Source organism: Cnephaeus nilssonii (genome assembly GCF_951640355.1).
Source record: "Cnephaeus nilssonii genome assembly, chromosome: 10".
Taxonomy (NCBI): Eukaryota; Metazoa; Chordata; class Mammalia; order Chiroptera; family Vespertilionidae; genus Cnephaeus; species Cnephaeus nilssonii.
In genome coordinates this window covers 53,553,610-53,575,469 of record NC_137081.1, presented here as the reverse complement: position 1 = coordinate 53,575,469, position 21,860 = coordinate 53,553,610, and the positions used below count along the sequence as shown (strand labels likewise).

The following is a 21,860-nucleotide window of genomic DNA, read 5'->3' as shown; positions in this document are numbered from 1 at the left end:
TTTATTAAGCCTACACAGTCTGTCCTCCCTTCACCTCTCAGGAGTCATCCCCTACCAGTTTCTTCATTGCTTACTCCTCTCCAACTCTATTGGCCTGCTTGCTCCTTGTTCTTTAAACCCCATAGCCACTCTGCTGCCTTAAGACTGTCCCACTGGCTATGCTTTCTGCACGAATATCCCCTAGTTATTGTCATGGATAACTCCCTGACTCCCTCAAGTTTTTCTTAAATGACACTTTATCACTGATTACTGCCTGACCACTGTATTTGTAATTGCTTCTCTCTCCTCTCTGAACACCCACCCTGTACCTCAAACCCCCTTACTCTGCTCTAAATTTTCACATTTCCATAGCTTTTAATCCATCTAACACACAGTAGAATTAATTAATTTATTTGTTTATTGTTTGCCTTTCCTATTAGAATGTAAGCTCCACAGGCCTGATTTGTCCACTAGTCGAATAGTGGTGGGGCCTAGTACCTGACATAAATTGCCTCTCAGAAAGAATTTATTGTTTGAATGAATAAATGTACAATTTGTTTGAATTACTCAAATGTATAATTTGAGTAATCAAATATCTGCTCAACAATTGATTTGTTTTAAAACATCAAAATATGTGTGTTTCTGAACAAAGATATTTTCTGTATTATTTCTCAGAATATTCATTGATATTATTCATACACACTTCTCTTTTCAAACACACCCCCCCCCCCCCCCCCCGCCTTACTACAAAGGAACACTTCTTGAGGAAAGGGCTCTGTAGACTGGCAAATATTCTTCATAGTTTATCATTGCCTTCTTGATGTATAGCCTTTTCCATTGTAAAACAATGAGCTAACTTGTCTAGTAAAGGATACTTCCACAGAAGACTGAATAATATCACTTGCTTTCTGAGACTTGTGGAAGGAAGCTAAGAAATGTTTTCCTAGGTGGTTGAGGGTCACTCTTTTTTTAAAAAAATGATTTTAGAAGGAGAGGGGAGAGAGAGAGAGAGAGAGAGAGAGAGAGAGAGAGAGAGAGAGAGAGAGAGAGAGAGAGAGAGAGAGAGAGAGAGAAACATCAATTCATTGTTCCATTTATCTATGCATCCATTGGTTGATTCTTGCATGTGCCCTGACTGGGGCTCTAACCTATAACCTTGGCGCATCAGAAAGATACTCCAATCAACTGAGTCATCTGGCCAGGGCTGAGGGTTACTCTTAAAGCCCTTGACTAATGTATGCTAATTATTTACCAGTAAAGGCATTTCCTTTATTAGTTGACAGGAATCCTTCCTTTTATCTTTTCACTTCAGTTCATTGTATCTATTCATGTTTCTGAGAAATTGTAAAGATATTAAGCAACAAACTTTCCTATATTTTGTTCATGCCAAAACCTATTTTTCTCACGTTTTAACCCTGTACTATTTTATCTAAATGTCCATTGTACATCAGATCCTTCGATAATTCACTTCACACCAAACATGAAGAACATGTTTACATGATTTTGGAATGGCAGTCAAGTAAACATTTTAATTAAGCCACTTAGCATATTTTTTACAATTCTTTAGGCACTTTTGAATATATTGGTGTGCTCTAAGATCATCAATATATTTTTATGATTTTCAAAAATCTCTGTCACTGATAAAAGTAGGTGGAATAGACCTATGGGAAAATAGCACTTGTATAAACCTCAGTTAATTTGTCATTGGATCAATAGTCTTGGATCTCTATATGAGTAAGAAAGGACCATATAATAAATCATTCTTAGAGTAGGAAGATAGCCAGAATCAGAGGAAATTACAGTTTAAAAATAGCTAATGATAATAGTTAATGTTTATTGAACAGTTGAACTATGCCAGGCATACTAACACCATATTAATACCACCTCACCCAACCTACCCTGGCCCTGGTCTTTCTGTCCCCTTCTCTAATTTCAGAGCTTTATCTCTACCTGACATTATAGGTTAATTATTTGTCTTCACTAATAGAATGCTTTTTCTCGCTCACCTTTGCATCTCTAGTATCCATAACCATAAATGATACTCACTAGGCACTCAATAAGTATTAGATGAAAGAATGAATAAATGTCCAAAACCCACTTAATTTTCATGGGCACATTAGTGAGTTTAAAGCTTTAGGAAACTAGATAACTTGCTGGAGGTCCTGCAGCAAATAAGTAATGATGTCTCGGTCTTAGCTATTATGCATATTGTCTCAAGGGAAACATTTTGGTTTTGGTATTTATAACTAGCACCTGATATTTAAAAACCAAAACACTTCCAACAGGAGAAGAGGAAGATTCCTGCTGTACCAAATGGAACAGCAGCTCATGGGGAAGCAGAGCCCCACGGAGGACATAGTGGACCTGAACTCCAGCGAACAGGAAGGTTAGTGAAAAGCACTTGTATGGGACTTCGAAGACCAAATGATATACCATTCTTGCATGTTAGGAATTGCTGCTTTGAGATCTCATTTTAAAAAATACTTTGAATATAAATTCTTTGGCGGGGGGGTGTGTGTGTAAAAATGCCAATTAATTTTATTTCTCTGTAGTTACCAATGATTGCCATTACCATTAAGTCAGAACAGTGTTTGCATCATTCCATTTTAACTTACCCAGTCTTTCATTTTGCTGTGTATAAAATGCATTCACAGATTCTTAGAATGAATAAGAAAACTGTCAGTTGCCCCTTCCAAAAGAACCCGTTGAAAGCTTCAAGTTTATGATAGAAATAAAAATAAATACCAAGAGAACAGTCTTGTAGACTCTATCTCATTACATGCAAGTAGGATGTATATAATAGCATTTTTTACTTTTACAGTCATAATTTGAAAGAGCTATATGATTTATTTTTCTAATCACACATTTTTGACGAGATGAAAGCTTCAATTTATTTCTTAAAATGGTTCTTTATGGTTTTTTGACAGCTTGTCTCTCTCCAAGCAATGTGTGAGCAGAAAATCAGAAACCCTTGGGTGGGTCTCTCTTCAGAGAATGTGTGCACACAGCCTCCATTATAAATGAAGGCAATTGCAAAGGCTTTGCAGGATTGGTGCTCCCTTCCCCTCAAGGCCATTTCCTGAACTGCTTTCACTGTGTTTTCTAAGTTGACTTTCCAGTTTCTACAACTCTGTGCATTTTAATTCTCCTCTGTTCTTTCCCTTGATCTTTGTTTGTCTCTGAGGAAATGTCCTTTAACGTCTTCCTCAGGCTCCATACCTAATTTGAGATGTTTCAAACAATTCTTTCCTTTTCCCTTTACTAGAAGCATTGTTACTCCTTCTGCTTGCTTTCATATTTGCTTTTTATTTTTGGTGGTTATATTTTTCTCTCTCTCAGGTATAACGTGCCACATAGCTTAGACTTTTTTCAAAGTTCACTTTTCCTTACTGCTTCCTAAATCCTCCCAGGTCACCCATATCCGGTGTCTTCGCTTCTCCAGAGTTCTTCCACAGATTCTGTTGCTGACATGGCTTGAAGTATCCATTACTCATCTGCTCGCCTGGAGTTGCTGGTGTCCATCTGGGCTGCTCTTGCACTGTTCTCTGTAATGACCTCCCACTTCCGGATTTAGATTCTTGCTGCTAAAAGCACATTTATTACACAGTAACATAAGAGCTATTTAGACTAATGTATGCTCTAATAAGTACAATGGTCTAATAGAAAGTACTATCAAACCTATAAATATTAACTACTAATTAATATTTCATAACCACCTCAAATTCTTTTGGGGGTTAGGTGGGATATAAATGATAAATGAATGAACAGACTAATAAATTAAATCTACTTTGAATTGTGACTTTGACAAGTTATCAAATCATTCAGAAATGACTCCCCCTCCCCAAATAAAAATAATATGTATTTGTTTTACAAAACACAGGTAGAGGAACCTAAAAGGATTTTTGTGTCTGTGAACTTCACAGGTTCTCTGCAAGAGTTTCTGAGTTTCAAATGTCCTTTTTATTTTCAATTTAAAATTTACCCTCTCAACATCTCCTACTCCACATCCCTCTGATGGAAGTAATCACTGGGAAAACATAGTGATTCTATCACTCACATAACAGTGATAAAGTTATTAATGTGTTACTATTGAGTGCATGTCAGTCAGATGAGGGAAATTAAAAATAATACTCAAAATCTTCAGTTATACTGAAGATGTACATTTTTTAAGGCAAAGTAACTTTATTTCTCAAGGCCACAGTCATTTTTGAGGTTATTATTATATTGCAAATGAATATTCCTATTTAGAAAATAAATAATAAAAGTTTAATATTTTCCCATAATTTAAGTGTATTCAGCATACTGGCAGTATATTGGAACAACATAATAGATATTTTTTTAACCTCCATGTAGGAACTTAACCATAGTCTTATTAATTTTAATATGGTATCTTTATTCCATGGAGCACAAAGAAGTTTCAGTAGTCAAGTGTTAATTCTGCATGTGATTACTAAATGTTCAAAAAATGAGAATACCTGCTCATTAGTATTCTAATTCCTAATAGATCAAAAACATTTAATCTTCAAATTTTAGGCAACATGTCACAATTTAATACTATCTTCCCTCACCCTCCAAGGCTCTTTCAAGTGTTTCAGTTTGGCTTCGAATATATTTTAAAAAATGAATTTATACCAAATAAGGTTGTTATTGTCTTGTGAATGACAGAAATTGGAATATATTTAGGCAATAATGGGTTCAACTTTATGGTCATAAGATCCTCCTCCTAGTTGCCTTTGCCTAACATTGAAAACAACTGTGGAAGCTATCTGTCTCATTGAAAGGCCATTTAGATGCCTGCCTGGAACAACATCTGGGGAGGGTGTTGTGTGTGTGTTTGGCAGAGAGAGTAGCTAACTAGTTTACCCTCCCTCCGGCATTTTCTGCTAGCTAAACAAAATGCAAACAATCAGAAAATACTGCCAACAATTCCAAGTAGCAGCCCTGAGATTAAGAGTAGGTTGATGTAGAAATGGCACAGATATTTTGGAGTAATTCTAAATCTCATTATTTGAAATTGGACTGATGAACAGCTCTGAACCTTGTCTGAGAGAACCTGAGTTTTGTGTTTGTTTATTTATTTATTTTTTGGCCATTGATACAATCTTTGGCTAGTAATTGAGGAAACATAGTGGTGCAAAGCCATCCCTGTAGATCATGATAATGCAATATAGCAGGTTCATGTTGAGTCTCATCTCAGCTGATGGAAAACCTATACTGGGACCTGGCAACAAAGCTAATGGGCATTTTGCTCTGTATGTCTTTTATATTTGGATTTCACTGTTGTGTTTCCCCCCCTGTCTTAGGATTTTTGGGGGACTTATTTTAGATATCAAAAGAAAAGCTCCATACTTCTGGAGTGACTTCAGAGATGCTTTCAGCCTACAGTGCTTAGCGTCTTTTCTGTTTCTCTACTGCGCGTGTATGTCTCCTGTCATCACATTTGGAGGACTGCTGGGAGAAGCCACTGAAGGTCGTATAGTACGTATTATGCTTTTCTCTGAACTTTGAAATTAATCCATTTTTAAGATTCCAGTTAGATAAGTGAGCGTTTAATTTTGGATCCCTTTATGAGGAGATATTTGATGTTTGGTCTGGCAGATAACTTCATATGAATTTTCTGGATGGTAATGGAACTGGTAATCTGGGAGTGGGAATATCTCAAAACAATTACTTCTGAGTCTTACACAAGCTTCTGATCTCATCTATAGCCTCTATTCTAGGCTAGTTTTAGGCTGTGGTTCTTCCCTCACAAGAGATCCATTCCCATGTATACAAGCCATGCTTCTGTCCATTCACATATCACAAAGTATGCAAACTTTTAGTGAGCAAAAGAAAAGCAAGGTAAGGAAGGTGGAGAAGACACATCTCTATTCACTACCATTTATTTTTGGCCGACTGCCTGCATCTTTTTTTTTATTCTCCTATCCCACATCTTGCCCAAGGTTGCTAGGATTTTCATTGCAAAGGAAAAATAGTATGCCCTTGTATTTTAAACATTTCTCCCGGTTATAATGGATACCTGTGTAGCTTAAATAATGAAATAATTTCTATCTCTACACAGAGTGCAATCGAATCTCTCTTTGGAGCATCCATGACTGGGATAGCCTACTCTCTCTTTGGTGGACAGCCTCTTACCATATTAGGCAGTACAGGACCAGTATTGGTGTTTGAAAAGATTTTGTTTAAATTTTGCAAGTAAGTGTTATATATGTTTGGCTCTTAGCCCCTTTCTATTTCTCTACTGTATGTATTCTCCCAACATCACGTTTGGAGGTCTTCTGGGAGAGGTGGAAGTGGCTGATTTGATTCAGTGTGTCATTTTTGCTTCTCCATGAAAATAAAGGAAAACAAAAAGATCTGTGTATAATGTTTTGTGATGTTTGTAAAAAATTATATTCAGTTCTCAACCCTGAGAGCCCCTGTTAGTTTTATCCCCTTAGTGTTCCCTTTAGACAAAGTCTTGAGTTTGGATACTCATGGGATGTGAAGCTATTTACTTCCATGTCATGAAATGGACTTATTTCCATCTGTTTAAAATGGTGGCAAGCTGTAAAATGACCTTCTTTCTGCTATTCCTTTTCTCCTCCTAGAGAATATGAGCTGTCATACCTCTCTTTAAGAGCCAGTATTGGACTTTGGACTGCAACACTATGCATCATACTTGTGGCCACTGATGCAAGCTCCCTTGTTTGCTATATCACCCGGTTTACTGAAGAAGCTTTTGCTTCTCTTATTTGCATCATTTTCATTTATGAAGCCCTAGAGAAGTTGTTTGAACTCAGTGAAACATATCCAATCAACATGCATAATGATTTGGAACTGCTAACACAATACTCGTAAGTACTATTTCCCCTGTTGGCTGCAGGGCTTTCCTTTTAACAAATATTGCTATTGTTATAAGGAATGTGAGGAACTTACTCAGTAGATAGAGTGCCTTAAATTGATTCATGACCTAAATCCTGCACTCTCAAAGTGGAACAGGATTTTAAAAGTCATGTAATGAACCACTCATCAGATACTTATGTTCTCAATATAACAACTCTACCTAGAATATCTTTTTTGGAGTTTTATTTGTCAGGAATTCCCTATTAAGTAAATAGTGAACCAAGGTCAATTTTGCTATATAGGCATTTTGTTTTTGCAAAATACATATGATTTTTTTTTCTTTAGAGCCTTTTCAATTTACTATAATTCAAAGGAAACTGAAAATATAAGATTTCAGATTTAGAGCAATACGGTAAAAGAGATTCTATTGGGTCAATAAAAAGATAAACAAAAATAATTGAATTGATATATAATATTGCTTTCCCACCTTCCTTACCTTGCTTTTTTTTTCAATATACAGTTTAGGGTTAAAAATAGGATTGGACCTATTGATCTTTCTAGTTTTAGTCAGCCAGTAGTTTAGAATTTCTCTAAGGCTGTTTTTATATACTGTATATGGACATTATATTTGCCCTTTCTTGTACTTAATTTGAATATTTTTGTTGCATTTGTGTATACATTTTTATATAGCAAGCATTTGAAGCAATATGTTTTTATGGGGCAGTTATATCCTCTGCATCAACCACCAGTGCTCTTACTAACTGCTTAGATATGGCCTCAAATGTTTTAAAGATTTATTACCTTTGTTATTAGAATAATTTGAAATTAGAACAAAATAGTGCAATGTATAATTTTGTAAAGAAAGATGTAGTGATAGGGCTAAAAATAACATGATTTTTATTTATTTAGTAAATTTTTTAAAATTAGAATTTATATTCAATATTTTGTATTAGCTTCAGTTTTACATCACAGTAGTTAGACAATCATATACTTTACAAAGTAATTCCCTCAATATTTCAAGTACCTAACTGGCACCATATGTAGTTATTATAATATTATTGACTATATTCCCCATGCTGTGCTTTACATCCCCATGATGTTTTTTATTTTTTTTTTGGTAATTATTAATTGTACTTCTTAATCCCTTTACCTTTTCACCCAGACCCCAACCCTCATTGTCTCTGGCACTATCAGTCTGTTTTCCATATCAATGAGTGTGTTTATATTTTGTTTTTTCATTTATTTTGTTCTTTAGATTTCACATATAAGTGAAATTATATGGTATTTGTCTTTCTCTATCTGACTTATTTTACTTAGCATAATACCCTCTAGGTCCATCCATGCTGTCACAAAAGGTAAGACTTCATTATTCTTTATGCCCAAGTAATATTCCATTGTATATATGTACTACCACTTTTTTTATCCACATATTTATTGATGGGCACGGTTAATTTTCGTATTTTTGCTATTGAAAATAATGCTGCAATGAACATAGGGGTGCATATATGCTTTTGAATTCGTGTTTTGGGTTTCTTTGGATAAATTCCAAGATGTGGAATTGCTGGTCAGAAGGCAGTTCAATTTTTAATTTTTTTGAGGAACCTCCATACTGTTTTCCACAGTGGCTGCACCAATCTGCATTCCCACCGACAGTGCACAAGGGTTCCCTTTCCTCTACATTCTCACCAACACTTGTTTGTTGATTTATTGATGATTACCATTCCGACAAGTGTGAGGTGATATCTCATTGTGGTTTTAATTTGCATTTCTTTGATGATTAGTGACATTGAGCATCTTTTCATATGTCTATTGGCCATCTGTGTAGACACTTTGGAGAAGTGTCTATTCAGATCCGCTGGCCATTTTTTAATTGAAGTGTTTGTTTTTTTCTGTTGAGTTGTATGTGTTCTTTATAAATTTTGGATATTAACCCCTTATTGGATATATCATTGGTGAATATCTTCCCTTGTTCAGCAGGTTGTCTTTTTTATGGTTTTCTTTGCTGTGCAAAAGCTCTTTAGTTTGATGTACCCCCATTTGTTTATTTTTTCTTTTGTTTCCCTTGCCTCAGGAGATATATCAGAACAAATATTGCTAGAGAAATGTCTGACATTTTACTGTCTTATGTTTTCTTTTAGGATTTTTATGTGTTTGAGCCTAACATTCAAGTTTTCAACCCATTTTGAGTTTATTCTTGTGTATCATGTACGATGTGGTCTACTTTCATTTTCTGGCACATATCTGTGCAATTTCCCACTATTTATTGAATAAACTGTTTTTACCCCATTGTATGTTCTTACCTCCTTTGTTATATATTAATTGATTATGTATGTGTGGGTTTATTTCTGGGTTCTTTATTCTGTCCCTTTGATCTATTTGTCTATTTTTATGCCATTACCAGGCTGTTTTGATTGTTATAGGCTTGTAGTATAGTTTGATATTAGATAGTGTGTGGTACCTCCAACTTTGTTCTTCTTTCTTTAGATTTCTGTGGCTATTTGCTTCCTTATATATGTAGGTTTTTGTTGTTGTTGCTGAGTATGATGTTAGCTGTGTGTTTGTCATATATATATGACTTTTATTATGTTGAAATATGTTCCCTCTATTTCCACTTTGTTGAATGTTTTTATCATAAATGGGTGCTGGATTTTGTCAAATGCTTTTTCTGCATCTATTGATATGATCATGTGACTTTTATCTTTCTTTTTGGAAAATAACGTGATTTTTAGTACTTTACTTTTTCACAGATAGCTTTAAACAGTATACTTCTGTTTTTTGGACAAGAAAATCAGAGTGGAAACAAAATAACTTTTCTAATAAAAGCAAATAGTGAGGGTGTTATGAATAGATTTCAAAAATGGATGAAGGAGGTGTCAGGGACACTCTGAAAGCAGGCAGATGGGAAGAGCAGTTTGATTAGAGTGAGTGATAACAGTGATACTTGCCTTTTCATTTATCTTCAGTTTCAAAAAGAGCAGTACCCCCTAATTTGGATATTTTTGCTAGGGTATATACTCATCTCTTCAAACATACCACTTGCTAGATGCTATGATAGGTGCTAAGGAAATCATGAATAATATTCTCTTCTCAATAAGCTTCCAGTTTAATATGGGAAAGCAGACAAACAGACATCACAATGAAATAAGTGCTGTGTTAAGGGATTGGTACAGGATGCCATGGGATCTTATCAGAAGAGCACCAAAGTCAAATTTTGGGTTCAGAGATTTCCTGGATGAAGTGATACAGAAGATTAAAAAAATCAGTGGGAGTTAGAAAGGTGCTGAAGAATAGGACAGCAGAGTGGTTCAGATGGAGGGAATGGCACAGGCCTGGATGCAAGCAATTCATTAATGCTTTGTAATATCTGTCCAAAGTCATATAGATAATGGTAAATAAGAAATCAGACTTAGTGTTATGAGTCTGATATAATTCTCAGTACACTGATTAATAAAAATAAGCTCTGCAAAGAAAAAACATGGAGCAAATAAAATAGGTAAAAGCAGAGAAATTCTGTTTGAAGTTGTGTGGAGGCAGCAATTGTCTACCCTTCAGCTGTCCTTGTACCCTTAGTGGCAGTTTCTAAGGTGCTTCAGACTGAGGACCACAGTTTAAAATCCCCTAGTCTAGAAAGGAAAAGGATCAGAGACACAAGGACTTAGCCCTGGATAATGGTCACAGCTTGAAGCTAGAAGAATGAAAAACTTGTAACCAATAGATAAAATATTAGAAAGAGGCAGCAGAAAAGGACAAAACAACAACAGTAAAAAAAACAAAACAAAAAAAAAAAACAAACCACCACCACCAACAAAAAAACAAAAACAAACCCACAAAAAACAACCCACAAAACATGAATAATATCAGGTTGTAGAAGGCAAGGGGAAATATTGTTTTAAGAAATCTTTAGAGAGATTCAGTATGAAATCAATAAAGAAGATCAATATTAACTTTAAAAAACAGTATTGGGTGGAGAGGAGAGGCATGACTGGAAGCCAGTTTGCAAAAAATTAAGAAGAGCATAGGCGGTAAAGAAAAGGAGAAAGTATGCCTAAGTATGATGTCAAAGAAAGTGAAAGACAGTGCCTGTTGGAGAGAGCACTGAGATTATGAGTGATAATTTGTGATAGAAAAGAGCTATGTGCCCAGCCTGCATGGCTCAGTGGTTGAGTGTCAACTTATGAACCAGGAGGTCACGGTTCGATTCTGGGTCAAGGCACATGCCTGGGTTGTGGGCTCGATCCCCAGTAGGGGGCTTGCAGGAAGCAGCCAATCAATGATTCTCTCATCATTGATATTTCTATCTCTCTCTCCCTCTCCCTTCCTCTCTGAAATCAATAAAAAATGTATTTTTAAAAAGAGAAAAGGAAAGAGCTATGTGTTTAAAAATGAGGACACATGTCCCGGAAGATGGCGGAGGCGGGGGATTTCTGGTAGGTCCTATTTCAGGGCAAGATGCGGTTCTGTTGAAATGCCAATCTGCTTTGATTCACAGACAAGTCTTTTTAGCTGGGACGCCTTTTTTTCTTTCCTGCTGGCTTACTGAACTTATGAAACCATAGCAGAAGGAGAAATAGAGTCACCTGGGCCCAAAAAGCGTGGTCCTTATATCTCCTCTGTGACTAGCTGGAGTGTAAATTTGATGATTCGAGGAGTAGTGCTGTTTTTTATTGGAGTATTTCTGGCATTAGTGTAATACTTCAGATTCAGAGAGACATGATGCTTTTCCTACCTGATGTGATTGCAAGCTTCTTTTCTTCAGCATGGTGGGTGCCACCGTGCTGTGGCATAGCTTCAGCGGTGATTAGTTTATTATTTCCCTGCATTGACGGCATCTAAGAGAACCACATACATTTAAAAGAGAGTGGTCCAATGTAATGTGATCTCGAACTGGTTATGGCCTTGGAGTAGGAATTGCTTTCTTGGCAACCTTGGTCACTCAACTGCTAGTCTATAATGGTGCTTATCAATATACTTCTCCAGATTTTCTCTATGTTTGCTCTTGGTTACCATGTATATTTTTTTGCTGGAGGCATAACAATGGGAAATAATGATCCACAACTGACAATGTATGAATGTAAAGTTATCACAGAAAAATCTCATCAGGAATGAAGAAGACAAAAATATATTTTTTTGTACAGAAAACAAGATGAAAAGGGCATGTAAATGGTAGATATACCAATGAAACTTCAGACTATAAAGTTGCCAGGATGCAGAAATGTGAGCTAATCACTGTGTTCCATTGCCCAAATGCCCTTCTCAACCAAAATTAGGGGGTTGGGAGGTATGGGAAGATTGATCCATCCTGATGGTTCATGAGGTTTTAGTGTCTCCTGGACCTGAAATAGGTGCAAGAGAAACACAGAGAATAACAATCTTCTTGGGAAATGCACTTGTCTTCCATTTAGATTCTCACCATGATTCAATGGTTTCCTGCACCACTCACTTTGAGTACATGACTCTGATGAGGTATTGCCATTACTTGCTCTTTAGAAAAGCAAAACTAATTTTTTTTGCTATGTATACAATGCATATATTTATTAGCATACTTTTAGTCATGTGCATTAAGGAAAATAAATCAGTTATTGGTAACAATAATGGTTACTTTAATGTATTGTATAATCTCACCTTTTGTATAAAACATTTTGTGTTTTATGAAGTTCACATGACACTTTTAGTGGTCTTTTGTTCTTGTCACTATGACCTAATCAGTTTTAAGTGTCATTATGCTTATGCTCTCCTAAAGTTTTCTACTGATGTTGCTGGTCTCATGCTTGCACAGTTTTTATGAGACAAACTAGAGGCCCAGTGCACGAATTCGAGCACCAGTGGGATCCCTTGGCCTTACCTCTGGGATCAGGCCAAAACTGGCTCTCTGACATCCCCTGAGGGGTCCCAGATTGCGAGAGGGCACAGGCCAGGCTGAGGGACCCCACCGGTGCACAATTGGGGCTGGAGAGGGATGTGGGAGGTTGGCCAGCTGGGGAGGGACTGCAGGAGGGCTCTAGGGTATGTCCGGCCTGTCTCGCTCAGTCCCGATCAGCCAGACCCCAGCAGCAAGCTAAACTACTGGCCGGAGCATCTGCCCCCTGGTGGTCAGTGCACATCATAGCGAGCAGTTGAGCGGCCTTAGCATATCATTAGCATATTACGCTTTGATTGGTTGAACAGACAACTGGACACTTAGCATATTAGGCTTTTATTATATAGGATTCCTAGAAAATGTCAAAGCTAGGATGCAATACATCTGAGCTGCAGTCTTTGCAAAGTTAACATGTCTATGCACTCACATATTTTGCTTAGGTGTAAGATATGGAAAAAAGGGCCTCATTTACTTTTCAAAGATATTCTTTATACTTGGGCTTCTTATACTTAGATTTCCTTAAATTCATAGTTTTACCAACCAAATAATAAAATGTCTTTGATTTTGTTAAGATTCTCGTAGTACCTCTGGCATCCTAATCTTATAATGTGGTAATAATATGTAGACCATATATTCGAACCTATGAGCTCTTCTTTCATTGTGCCAAGAGCAAGTGTCAAGATAATCCATTTAATTTAAAGAATATATACATTACACCAGATGATCAAGCTGAATTTGTCAAGTTAGCAATAAGTAATGAGTTTGTGGAAATAACTTTTTCTAGGTTGCCTTGATTTTAAGAAATGGCAAAAATAGAATAAGCACTCTGCTTATGAAAGATGAAATGTTTCTTCAAATATATTGTAATAATCTAAAGCTCTCAAAGATGGCTAGGTAAGGAAAGATTGGGGCTGTATTAACTCTTTTTAGTTGGTTGGATCAAAGCAAAGAGCAGGGTCTATTACTCTAGTTTATTAACATACAGGAGTTGAATAATTACAGAGCTTAGAAAGTATGATATCATTGTTAGGTTATGGGAAGGATTTATTTTGGATTTTCATCTTTTTTCTATCTTCTTGTTGTTTTTTCCAGCCCATCGCCCTCTATAAAACCCTGTTTGTTAAATAATAAATGTAAAGTACACAAACTGAATACCTTACATTATTGCAAACTAAATTTTTAAACAGAAAAATATGCTAAGCTAACTGAACTTGGCTAGTTCTACAAATATCGAGTAGAAATGTGTTCAAATAAGTTAACATACAATATTATAAGTAGCAATTATTACTCATAATTTTTTTTTCAATTACATGGGTTTTAAGGATATAAAAATCCAGTGGAATTTTTGGAAGAACATTTTATTATGAATATTTGATTTTAAAAAACAACTCAGTTGCCTATTTAAATTTTGTCTGCTTTTTTTCCCCTGAAATCATGTGTATCAGTGGTTGAAAAACAGTGCTTTAAATACATTTTAAAATTTCAGCAGTTGGAAGAACTATTAAGAAGCTGGACGATCCCACCATTTGTAGGCAAATTATACTGTAATAGGTCTCAGAAAGGCAAAGATGAGGGATAACATTTTTTCAGTTGCACAGGCTGACATATGTATTAAACAACATTTATTGGGAAATGTGGGCAAAACATTTCCTGCTTTTATAATTGAAAAAAATTATACCACGGGTGCTTCATTCTTTTAGATATAAAATAAAACTTTTGGAAGAAATAAAATTAGCCTTCTATGAATCATTATCTCTGAGAATGTTCATCACATCTCAACAAATTGAAATACTGTGCATTTGATATACAAACACAACACCTGTGGCCATTTAATGCATCTTAATGAAGAAATCACCAATACCTGTTTAGTACTCTCCCTCTAATATGGATGTTCATGCAAATTTCTGCCCTTTCATAGCTACTTGACAAGAAAGTATGGAAGATAAATCTATTTCAGGTTTGCAAATCTATAGTTACAGAGAAAGAAAATAGTAGATGGAGTAGATCTGAGAAGTAACATTGTTAAAAGGCACTTAACAAAGGCTTACTGGTATCTACCAACCCCCTGGCTCTGTGGAAGCAGAAAGATGAAGAAACATTAATCTTGTACACAAAGGCTCATAACCCATTAGGAATAGTGAGGATAAAACAGGTAAATAATAAACTGATACTGGGTACTATGGCTACTGGAGGTAAGACTATCATTAAAACCAGAATTTAGTTCAAAAGCAAGAAGGGAAAACAAAGATAGCAAGTGTTTGGATTAAGAATCAACAATAAGATGGGTTTCCAGAAATTTACTGACTAATGATTTTTTGAGTGCCTATTAATATTTATTGGATTCTAAGATGTCAGACTTTTAATAGAGAAAAAAACTCTATATTAAATGTGCATTGTAAGAAGCATTTCAGAAGTGTAAAAGTATAAACAAACATGTTCATTTGTGATGTGTACCAAGCACTTTGCTAGTATAGGGAGTACAAAGGTGTGCCTGCCATATAGTAATGGGCCCAGCATTATGGAGATTAATCAAGTGGAGTCACACATATATTACACAAATAAATACATAAAAATACAATTATAAAGTTATGTTGCAAGCAATTCTGGATAAATTTAGTCGAGTATATGTAGAAAAAATGATTTTAAAACATTGAAATACAGGGGTTTATCTAAATCTGAGTTTTATCCTTTAGTTTTTGATTAGTGAGGACCAACAGGTCAATGAGCCAAGATAACCTCCCTTTCATCATCTTTTTCCCGACATCTCTGATCAACTTTGGGGTTCTGCTGTAGGTTGCAGTCCTGCCTCTCTTCCAAATGACTTCTCCACCATGTTGGCACCCTGTCTAAATGTGCAGTCAGAACTAGTTTTATGAATTCAGTTTGTATATTTTTATTCCACATTAAGATTCTCATAACCTCTCAGTTTATTCAAAATTTCTAGTTGAAATCTTTAAGTGTAGTGATAAAGATACTGTAAAAGAGTGCAATTATCTTTACTTGTCAAACATGATTGGTCAGGTGATGCGTTATATTACAACATGTTCAATTAATCAATATGCATTTAGCATTACTATCCTATATAATAAAAGGCTAATATGTAAATTGTCCCCTTGACCGGGAGTTCAACCAGGAGTTCAACAAGGGGGTGGGGCTGGCCGGCCAACCACCCTCAGCCCCTCCCCCCAGCCGGTCCCACCTCTGATTGGCCCCAATTGGGGCCAGGTGGCTAGACCTCACCCATGCACGAATTCATGCACTAGGCCTCTAGTATTCTATAGTATGCTCGGACTATGGGAGATAAAATTGTTACTTTTTCTCTTTTAAAGAAGGCTTGAATCTAGTTAAGGAGATGAGAAAAATATTATTATTCTGTTCTTCCAAAAATTCCACTGGATTTTTATATCCTTAAAACCCATGTAAATGAAAAAAAAATATGAGTAATAATTGCTACTTATAATATTATATGTTAATTTCTTTGAACACTATTTCTACTCGATATTTGTAGAACTAGCCAAGTTAGCTTAGCATATTTTTCTGTTTAAAATTTCAGGTTTTGATAATATAAGGTGTTCCATTTATATACTTTACATTTATTATTTAACAAACAGGAAAATATCAAGTGAAAAGGTATATATATATGGTAAAGGAAGAAGTTCACTTTGTAAAAACATTCTATTGTAATAGCTCTCAGTTTCAGGCAAAACAATATTTATATATTACCAAAAAACTATCTTTTATAGATATTTTCTCTGTAAGACTATTCAAATATTATGAAGGGTAACAAAATATGTTCTATAAATGAATGCTTATTACTTAGTCTCAGTGAAGTATGTGTTGTGGCCAGTTCTGCTGCTTCTAGTCACCCCATTATGTTGCTCATACCTTCATTGCATAGTTACCTACCTGGTGTCTTCATAGTCTATAAGAACTTGCTCTAAAAATGACTACTAGAAGACTAGTTTTATTTTTTTCAAAACATGTCATTTTTGTGTTTAAAAGAATGAAACACCTATGGTATAATTTTATTTTCAATTATAAAGCAGACTTTAGGGAGTAAGAGAGGTGGTCCTTACTCACTGTGAAATCATATCACTTGGTGTTATGGGTTGAATTGTGTTCCACCAAAATTTGTATGTGGAAGATCTAACCCTTGTAACTTAGATTGTGATTATATTCGGAGACAGGGCCTTTAGAGATAATTGAGGTTAAATGAGGTCCTATGGGTGGATCCTAATCAAATCTGACTGTTGTCCTTAAAAGAAGAGGAAATTTGGACACAGAAAGAGACACCAGAATGCACAGGCACATTAAAAGGAACATGCGAGGACACAGCGAGAGGGCAGTATGTGCAAGCCAAAGAGAGGCCTTCGAGGAAATCAACCTGATGACACTTTGATCACAGACTTACAGCCTCCAGAGCTGAAAGAAAATAAATTTTGATTTTTTTAAGCCACCCAGTCCATGGTGTTTTGGTATAGCAGCCCCAGAAAGCTAGTATACTGAGTAAAAGCTTATAATTTAGTTCTATTTATGTTTGGACTTGTAAGAGCAAACTCTCTAAAGTTGTTCCCCTGTTAATGGCCATCCTATCCTTTCAGCTGTTCAGATGAAAAAAAACCATGAATTTATTTTTGACTACTCTCTGACACACCCAGACTTCTTAACAGATATAATGGCTCTCTATATAAAATTTAAACACTACTTACCACCCTCTCTGTCTCCATCATCTCTTGTCTAGATTATTACAATTGCCTTCCAACTGGTGTCCCTGATTTTACACTTGCTCTTCCACAGACTGTTCTCTACGAAGCAGCCAGAATTATTCTCTTACAGCCCAAGTCAGATCATGTCACACTGCTTCTCAAAGCCCACTGATGGGGCTAGAAAACACTGTATGCTCATAAATATGTTGAAAACATAATAAGAACTACTGAAAGAAATATGTCAAAAATCACAGTAACTGGTAGAAAGACTGATTTTCTTTTTGTTCTTTTATAAATATCCTATAGTATGGTTTTATTATTTCGGTAATTCAAAATACTTTTGAAATAGGAAAAAGTATAGACATAAAAACACGTTTGGCTTTTACAGATAGATCATAATTCTCTGACTTTATGCCACATATTAACAACTAACTTGCTACAAAGCACTCTAGGGGTTAATTTAATCAATAAAAAGACTTAAAAAAAAAAAAAAAGAATGCAAACCATTACTGTTCAGCACACACAGGAAGGTACTGATAATAACTACAAAGACAAAGGAGATCATCTGTAACCCAGGGACTAAAATTAGTAATAATGTTGAAGGCAGTTCTACCAAATTATGTTTTCTAGAAGACAGCCACAGGCTTTTCTCTTGTAAAGAAGACTGATCACCTCCATTAGCCTTGACAAAAGCAATGACTTCTGGATGAGGGCATTTAATTATAATGTTTATCTAATCACTCTGTAGCCATTTACATAAACAAGATGGCTTACAGTGCACACATGGGTGTGGGGAGGGGAAGTGGCAGTAAAACATAGTGTTTGGTGAAGAGTGTATTTTAAGCCAAACAATTCACCATCATAAGTCAGAATTATTGGCCTTTTATACTGGTGTTTTTAAAAATGTAAAAAAAAAAAAAGTGCATATACAGTCTTGGGATTACCAAAATTTCTAGTCTAGTAACAATAGTAATAACAATAATGATAACTAACAAACACCTAATTTGAATTCATTTACGCCAGATCCTATTCTGGGTGCTTTTACCTACATTAATTTACCTTTGTAATAATCCTATTAGGTTGAATACTATCATTATCCCCACTTTTTAAAAAATATGTTTTTATTGTTTTTTTAGAGAGAGAGAGAGTAAGGGAGAGGGATAGAGAAATAGAAACATCAATGACAGAGGAACATCATCCATCAGCTGCCTTCTGCATGCCCCCTACTGGGGGATTGAGCTGGCAACCAGAATCAAACCAGTGACCTCTTGGTTTCTGGGTCAAAGGCTCAACCACTGAGCCACATTGGCTGGGCTCATTATCCCCATTTTAAGAAAACAGATATAGAGAAGTTAAGTAATTTGTCCAAAGTCCCTCAGGTAAGTGATCATAGGAACCCTGGCAAAAGAGACTAAAGTCCAGTATTCTAAGCACTTATATTCTTAAAGGTTATTGTTATTTTTTTTTGCATTAACATTTCTATCTTATGACCAGAGTCACTAAAAATTACTTTGGATAAAATTAACAGAAGAATTTAATCCAAACTTACATTTTATTTGCTTATATTGCTGTCTATAGTTTTTTTGGTTTCCCTTTTATTTTATTTTTGTAGTTTTCGATTGGAGTTATTTAAGTTCATCAGTCTATAGGTGAAAAACAGGAAAGTGAGATTTTCCCCCCTCATTTTATTTATTTAGAATATCTGCTTTTGATATTTTAGAACATAAACTCTAAATAGCCAGAGCCTTCTTTGAGCTTTTTCAAACGTCCTGTCCAAGCATGCAGCCTCTGAGAACTCTCTGCTGAGATTTCCAGTATCAGGAGGTGGGGACTCAGGAAGGAGCAATGCATCTGTTTCCTAAAGGCCGTGGTTATCACATCCGCCTGACTCAGGAAAGAACGTTGGCTACACTAGGATGTGATGCCTGTGATGTATAAAATAAATCTTTAAGGTTAAAAACACTTATTTTTCCTCTTTGGAATTCATCTACGGATGAGAAATATTATTAACAAGAGATAGGCCTGACAAGGAACGATAGGTGACTAATGTCCACTTATAAATCTGACTCTCCAAAAGAGTGTCTTTTCTATGAACTCGCCATTTTTATACCAGATTTCTTAGTACTTTCAGAACATCACTGTTAAAATGTCACTGTACTCCCAGGAATGGAATGACACATTCTATCATTGTCCTCACTGACACAGTACAGTGGCTTTGAAAAAGGAACCAGGGCCCTGAGGGAACGGAGCACACACAGCTAAGTGAAGGAAGTCATCCCAGGCCAGGGTTAGACGCAGCTGTGAGAAATAGGAATCTGGAGAGTGCTGGTGTAGTTATCGTGATCTGAGGGCAGGTCTGCTGGGTGTTTTGGGGGGTGATACCGTACAGGAGAGGGGTCCTGAAAGGGGAAGCTAGGAAGCCCGCACAGTGAAATGTAGGTTACTTCGTTGTTCTGGAGCCATCGCTTTCATCTGGCTATGCTGATGGAAACGGCACAGAGCTGCGTCTAGAGGAAGCACATTCTAGCTGCAAGTGCAGAGGTTTCAGGGTCAAATAGACCTGGGTTCAGATATAATTCTATCAGCCTGTATGGCTTTGGGTAAGTCATCAAACACTTAGTTTCCTGCATCTATAAAATGTAGAAATCAAACTTTTAAACTAGAAAACAAAGTGCCTCATGTTATGCATGTGGCAGCTATATGCATATCAGATAGATATGCGTAAATATGCAATAGCTAGTGGAAGTATATATGTGCATTATACACACACATATGTCTGTACATAGATGTATTCATGGGTCTACTATAGTGCTCTTTCTCCTTTGTTAGGTTACTTCCACAAGAAATTTGCCATATATTTTCTATTTTACATTTAAATTTCTTTTTATCCTATAGAAATATGCTTTTACCAAATTTTCAGAATATGCACATAATTTTCCTATTAAACAATGGTGTTGGGCTGCTTTATCTTAGGTAAATTAGCAGAATGACTAACTTGGAGAATTCTAATCATTAGCTACCTAAAAAAACCAGAATATTTACCACATGATATAACAGATTCAGACAATATTTTACTAATTTACTTGAACAAGAAAGAGAGTATTGCTCCTAATGAATAATATTAACAGTGTTCTTTTGGGCACCACTACTATGTAGTAGTCACCTATGGTAATCATTATTTGAATTCATGACAAAACTGGGTAAGGATTGGAGGCAGGTCTTCTGTATATTCAAATGGTTTAATCTGAACCATAGCATATGTATGTGCCTAGGCAAATGTCTAACATAATTATTCTAATCTATCAGATTAAATCATTTTTATCAGCCAAAACCGGTTTTGCTCAGTGGATAGAGCGTCGGTCTGCGGACTGAAAGGTCCCAGGTTCGATTCCGGTCAAGGGCATGTACATTGGTTGCGGGCACATCCCCGGTGGGGGGTGTGTAGGAGGCGGCTGGTTGATGTTTCTCTCTCATCGATGTTTCTAGCTCTCTATCCCTCTTCCTTCCTCTCTGTAAAAAATCAATAAAAAATATGTAAAAAATCATTTTTATCATTCTACAAAGACGTTAGAGAGCATATGCCAATTCCAGAAACCAGGCACACATTCATAAGGCCCTACGTTTAGTAGTCCCTGACCAATGGATTGGATGATGCCATCTATCAGAAGGATCTGAAGTTCTACTCAGCAGGTCACTGAGCAGCTCTCCAAGCCGTTTACTGCTTCCTTCCTCCCACATGCTTCCTTGGTTAGGATTCCCAGTGGGAAGGTAAAAGCAGGTAGTATTTTTGTTCCACCCCTCACTGTCTCTAATATGCCTTATTCTCAGAATTACTCTGGGATCTAGTTTCGGGAATATGAAAAATATCTCTTCCTCACAAGGTTGGAGGTCCTGGACATGACCTTTATAAGATTTACTTTATATTTTTTTCCAATTTTTACAATTTATGCCAAATATTATTAGAGATACCTGTCCTTTTAAAAATGTCTTGCCATATTGATTACATAATGAATAAAATAGTTGATACATATTTGTTTTCTAACTATAATTTGGAACACAGTTATAAATATTTTAGTTTATGAATTAACTCTGTACCTGGTCCTCTCCTAACCCACCTGGTGATTTTTGAAATAATAAAATATATATCTTTGGGGCAAGATCCATAAGTCCAGGATATTCTCAGCCATCTTGTTCTGCTATAGTATGAAGTTAGACTAGAAATAAGACAATGCTAAGTGAAATAAACTTTCTTTGCCTACTCCACCTCCCAAGGGCTCCATTTATAGGAGTACAGACCAGACATTGTATGGCCTGCCTCATCCTTTCCATGGTACCAGCCTGCTGCTGAGCTTTAGTTTCTCCTTTTTAAATGGGGACAAAAATACCTGTCCTACCTCTCATAGGAGTGGTTTGAGGTTTAATGAGATTATATCAAAGTTTTTCTTTGATATAACCCACATAACAAACATATGTGATAAAGTACTTTATTTTGA

At 35.9% G+C, this 21,860-nt stretch overlaps 1 protein-coding gene and 1 pseudogene across 8 annotated transcripts in view; both read left to right on the top strand.

The window, feature by feature from the left end:
* Window positions 1–21,860, top strand: part of SLC4A10 (solute carrier family 4 member 10) — a gene marked incomplete at both ends in the record, with an annotated part of 246,251 nt that overhangs the window by 171,100 nt on the left and 53,291 nt on the right. For all 7 annotated transcript variants that reach the window (XM_079782957.1, XM_079782954.1, XM_079782956.1 and 4 more), the window contains 4 exons: window positions 2,265–2,365; window positions 5,283–5,457; window positions 6,041–6,174; window positions 6,570–6,815. In XM_079782957.1, the coding sequence (XP_079639083.1) occupies window positions 2,265–2,365; window positions 5,283–5,457; window positions 6,041–6,174; window positions 6,570–6,815 (656 nt within the window). The remainder of the gene's footprint in view (window positions 1–2,264; window positions 2,366–5,282; window positions 5,458–6,040; window positions 6,175–6,569; window positions 6,816–21,860) is intronic.
* LOC307106510 (insulin-induced gene 2 protein-like) lies at window positions 9,976–11,910 on the top strand (annotated as a pseudogene). The gene is made up of 2 exons: window positions 9,976–10,072; window positions 11,361–11,910. The product of its transcript is annotated as an insulin-induced gene 2 protein-like (transcript).